General features: G+C 44.6%; 1 protein-coding gene across 1 annotated transcript; it reads left to right on the top strand.

The window, feature by feature from the left end:
• Positions 1 to 898: 898 nt before the first annotated feature.
• LOC147613247 (protein GRAVITROPIC IN THE LIGHT 1-like) lies at positions 899 to 3,939 on the top strand. The gene is made up of 2 exons (XM_086782520.1): positions 899 to 1,467; positions 1,591 to 3,939. The coding sequence occupies exon 2, from the start codon at positions 1,782 to 1,784 to the stop codon at positions 3,411 to 3,413; it is 1,632 nt and encodes a 543-aa protein (XP_086638646.1). The 5' UTR covers positions 899 to 1,467; positions 1,591 to 1,781; the 3' UTR covers positions 3,414 to 3,939.
• Positions 3,940 to 4,580: the final 641 nt, after the last annotated feature.

Below are 4,580 nucleotides of genomic sequence, written 5' to 3'. Positions count from 1 at the left end.
AATGTGGCTTTTTTGCCGTTCTGTGTTGGATGGTGTCCATTCGACCAACTTTGGTGAGGCACGGGGTGTGGTAATAGGGGAAACTGCCGATGATGAGGATGGGACTTGAATGTGGAGGGCAGTTGAGGGTGACGCTACGTGTATGATTTCCTCTTGTGGACACAAGAGAAATGTGGCTTTTTTGCCATTTCTTCCATGGTGGCCATTTCTTCTTGCCAATTGATTTGGCATCCAATGAGTGACATCAAGCCATTCTTTCCCAATTATAATTCGACCTTGGAGTGCTCATGCATCAATGATATGAAATATGCACTCCAACTGGTTATTTCGAATGGATATTTTAGGAATAAAATACCCAACACTCTTTAGATGCATTTCATGTGACATTTGAATGTAAGTGCTTTAAGGTGTAAGTGTGAGGTTTCCAAGCGTTTTCCATGCCTGTAAGAATATGAGATAGTGTGGACCATAGGATATATGTGGGCTTGCCATCTTTGTAGACCATTCTTAGTAGAGAATCCAATCCATATTCTTGGTGGGTTCGGTTCTTGTGGCAGTTCGGGGGGGGGGGGGGGGGGGCGCGGTGGAAGACTTTGCATTTACTAAACAGCCCAATTGTGTGACCTTGGGAAAAGACCGAATCAATATGATTAGAATGAGCCTACAGACATGTATCATGTGATCAAAATTTTGTGGGGACCCAAAAGGCCACCGCATGCGTCCGCTTGGATGTTGTGGCATATCCATGGTGATGGGACCCCACACACATTCATCATCATCATTAAAGCATAAAGATGAGAAAGGGGAGACAAAGCTTGGAGACAAATGACATCCACTTGGTACATATGAGATTGTATACCACACAAGATTTATGACATCCACTTGGTACAGATGAGATTGTATACCACACAAGATGCAGTACTTAGAGAACCTCCAATTCAACCAAGCATTCCGGTACAAGCTCAGCAGCTTGCGCTCCAAATGAAGACGGAGGAGGCCTTTCGTTTTGTGTCTCTTCTGCAATCCAGAATTGAAGCTATGCGATAAAGAATTTTGAGTGTTGTAATTGTTATGAGTGTGGTGCTGTTTCCCAGCCAGACTTTGTAATTTTTTCTCTCTTAATTAATTCTTGCGCTTGTTGGTTTTTTTTTTTTTTTTAAAGCTTGGAGACAAAGCTTAAGGGGGAAAAATGGGCCGTTTAAAGGGGATTGCGTTGGGATGACATGTCACCAGGTGAATGGTTAAAATCCAAGCAAAATTTGGGTTGGACAACCAGAAAAGGGGGAAAAAGCAGAGAGAGAACTAGCGAAAAAAAGCTTGGCTGTAGGCTAGGTATGGCGAACTGAGTAACTAACTGTTAATGCACTCCTCTTGTTCCTCTTCACCATGTTGGGGCTTGAGCTTTTGCCTTTAATAAGGATATTTTAGGCCTCTGCAGAAGCTTATCGCCCTGATCATCGTCTTTAAGTGAGCTTTTTTTCTGAAGATTAGGGTGTTTTTACTGTAGAATTGTTTGTATTGGACATCATCATCACCTTGAGCTTTGTCTCTGGTTTTTTTCTCCACAATTGCTTGTTTTGGACTTTGCAGAAGATTCAGGGCCTCATCACCACCACCTTAAGCTTTAGGTCTGCAGATAAGGGCTTGTTGCTGCAGAATGCTTGTATTGGGCTCTGCAGAAGCTTAATGCCCCTGTCATCATCATCCTCCCGAGCTCTAGCTCTTCGGATTAGGCTCTTTTTGCTCGTATTGGGCTCTCCGCAGAAGCTCATTTTGTGGCGATGGCTAACTCGCCTGCAGAATCGCCTTTAAAAGCGTCCAACATCTCAGAATTTGTGCTGAAAATGGCGCAGGCGTATAAAAGGAAGCCTAGCAACCTGGCCAAGAAATTTGAGCAGTTGCAGCGGGTTTCTGATGACTCCAACCCAACAGATGGGGATGCATCAAGCAGTGGGGGAGGGGGTTCCAAAACCCCATCTCGCAACAGAAGCACAGAGCTTGATGCCGATGGCTTTGGCGTTAGTATCATCAACACCAACAGCAGTAGCAGCGGCAAAGCTCTGGTTATGGGATCTTCGTCTTCCTTGTTTGACAGCCCTTCTCCTCCTGCAGCTCTGCCAGACCCTAGCCTGTTGGCTGTCAAGGTAAGAGTTCTTGAGACCCTAGTTACCAACATTTTCTCTGCCATTTCTTCACTCAAAAGCTCCTACCTGCAACTGCAAGCAGCTCACTCTTCATATGATCCAGCCAAGCTTGAGATCGCTGACAAGGCTGTAGTTGCAGATATTCGCCACCTCTCTGACCTCAAACATTCCTACATGGAGAGAGATGCAATAGTATCAGGCCAATCTGTTGATTATGGTAGCCCTGACTTTAACCCTAGCCCTAGCCCTAGTTTTGATCATCATCATCAGCAGCAGCAGCAGCAGCAACCGCTCCTAAACCCGCCAAAGGAAGCCCTCCTCAAATCCTATGAAGGCATCATCAACAACTTCCATCTAGAGGTTAGAAAGAGAAATGTAGAAGTGGAGGGCCTCAAAGACATGCTTGCAGAGTCCACCTTGCAAAGAGAGAAGCTGGAAAGGAAGGTGAAGAGATTAGAGCAATGGACAGCCAAAGAGGCAGCCTCCTCTGTAAATGGGGGACCATCATCTGCTCTAGACAACAATTCTCCGTCCCCCCAGCTTCTAGAAAGTGCCATTCAGGGTGCGTCCGAAGTTTCAAAATCCTTCACGAAGCTGCTTATCTCCCTCATGAAAGCCGCCCAATGGGACCTTGATGCGGCCTCTGATTCCATTGAAGTGGGTATTAACTATGCTCGGCGGTCACATCAGAAGTATGCCTTCGAATTCTATGTATGTCAGCAGATGTGGAATGGTTTTGAAAACGAGGATTTTTACATCTTTGGCAGCCTCTCTTCCATCTTGGACCCAGAAAAGCATAGGAGAGAATGCTTTGATGAGTACATAGACATGAAGGGGATTGACCCACTGGAGCTCATCAGTGTTAATCCGGATTGCCTGTTCGGGAAATTCTGCCATAAGAAGTTTCTTCAGTTGGTGCATCCTAAGATGGAGACTTCCTTCTTTGGCAACTTCGAACATAGGAATCAAATCACGGAGGGGAGTCACCCCAACAGTCAGTTTTACCAGAGCTTTTTGAGGCTTGCAAAAGCTGTATGGCTTGTGCACAGGCTTGCATTTGCTTTTAATCCCATTGCAAGCATTTTCCAAGCACGAAGGGGCACACTCTTTACTCCCCTGTGTATGGATAGTGTGGTGCCAGGTATGGAAATAGAGGAGAACAACCCCCCGGCTAAAGTGGGTTTTAGTGTAATGCCGGGATTCAGGGTGGACAAAGTGGTGATTAAGTGCCAAGTATACCTTGAAGCTCTGGAGCTGAGCATAGAGTAGCAGCATTAACGTGTAAAACAGCAATAACCTTTCAAATGCATGCATGGAATGATGCTGTGAACGGATGAAAGACTATATTTTTGGAGCTGGACTAATCGATTGTGGTGTGGGACAGACAGATGCTGAGAAGCCCTTGATAAGATCATGAATAGGTGAAGAAAATCATGGAAAAAGCCTTTGAGGTGAGCATAGTGGGTTGTTGGCAAACAATATTAGCTATGAGATCCCATGGTAAGGGCTCCATAATGTGGGAAAGTTCTACTGTACCAGTTTACTCTTGTAAGCTTTGACCAGACAGATGCTTGATGGTTCAATTGGCTGTGAAGTTTGAGATATACGAGCTTTTGTACAACGGGAATGGCATGGATATGGTTTTGACAAGTCCATGCTTAATGGTACTAGAGTTGTGTTTCCTGTCTTCGTGGTGACCCCTCATGTATATAATATCCCTGGTCCTTTACCCACTCTTCTGTAATCATACACCAAGAGCTTGAGCTTGCAGGGGTGTGTTTTAAACCCTCTCACACATACAGGTTTTAATTTGCCATCTCTCTCCATTAGATTTCTTTCTTTGTGAATGATTATGGTCTTTGCAGAAAAGTTGCACCTTTTTTGTTGGAGGCAGTTAGAAATGTGGCCATGGACATGGATGTGCACATAAACAAAAAAGTTGCACCTTTTTTGTTGGAGGCAGTTAGAAGTGTGGCCATGGACATGGATGTGCACTGGTGATCTCTAGAGTTTTGTTTTGATTTATTCACATCTTTCTGGTTTATGTTTTGGAAAGATATTTCTCTCCACCATTGTATATCTTAGGGTGATTGAACTTAGGTTATAGGCAGGCTGCATGTGTGAGTCCCCTTACACAGCCTACTTTTTGTGGATGATAGCCCAGCCCATGAGCAACACTCGCCCTCCCATCATCAGATTTTCTGACAGATGGAATGGGCAGGTTTATGTGTAAATCTCCCAGACGTCTCTTCAAGTTGCAGTTAACTTTGCCACAGTTTATAATGAAGTATAAATGAAAGGACTGCAGTCTAACCAGGGTTAGAAAAAGTCATATGGGTTGCCAGAGACGGTGCTTGAATTTCCCTTAGAATGGTGGGGGTGGTGTGCAATTCACCTCTAATTTATCTACATGGTTTACAGCCTTAGATTTGTGAA

Source organism: Cibotium barometz, chromosome 44, assembly GCF_041138505.1.
Source record: "Cibotium barometz isolate CiBa-2024 chromosome 44, ASM4113850v1, whole genome shotgun sequence".
Lineage (NCBI taxonomy): Eukaryota > Viridiplantae > Streptophyta > Polypodiopsida > Cyatheales > Cibotiaceae > Cibotium > Cibotium barometz.
This window is presented reverse-complemented; position numbering and strand designations above follow the sequence as displayed.

Excerpts from the sequence above, each read along its gene's own strand:
- LOC147613247 (XM_086782520.1), top strand. The coding sequence starts at position 1,782 with ATGGCTAACTCGCCTGCAGAATCGCCTTTAAAAGCGTCCAACATCTCA.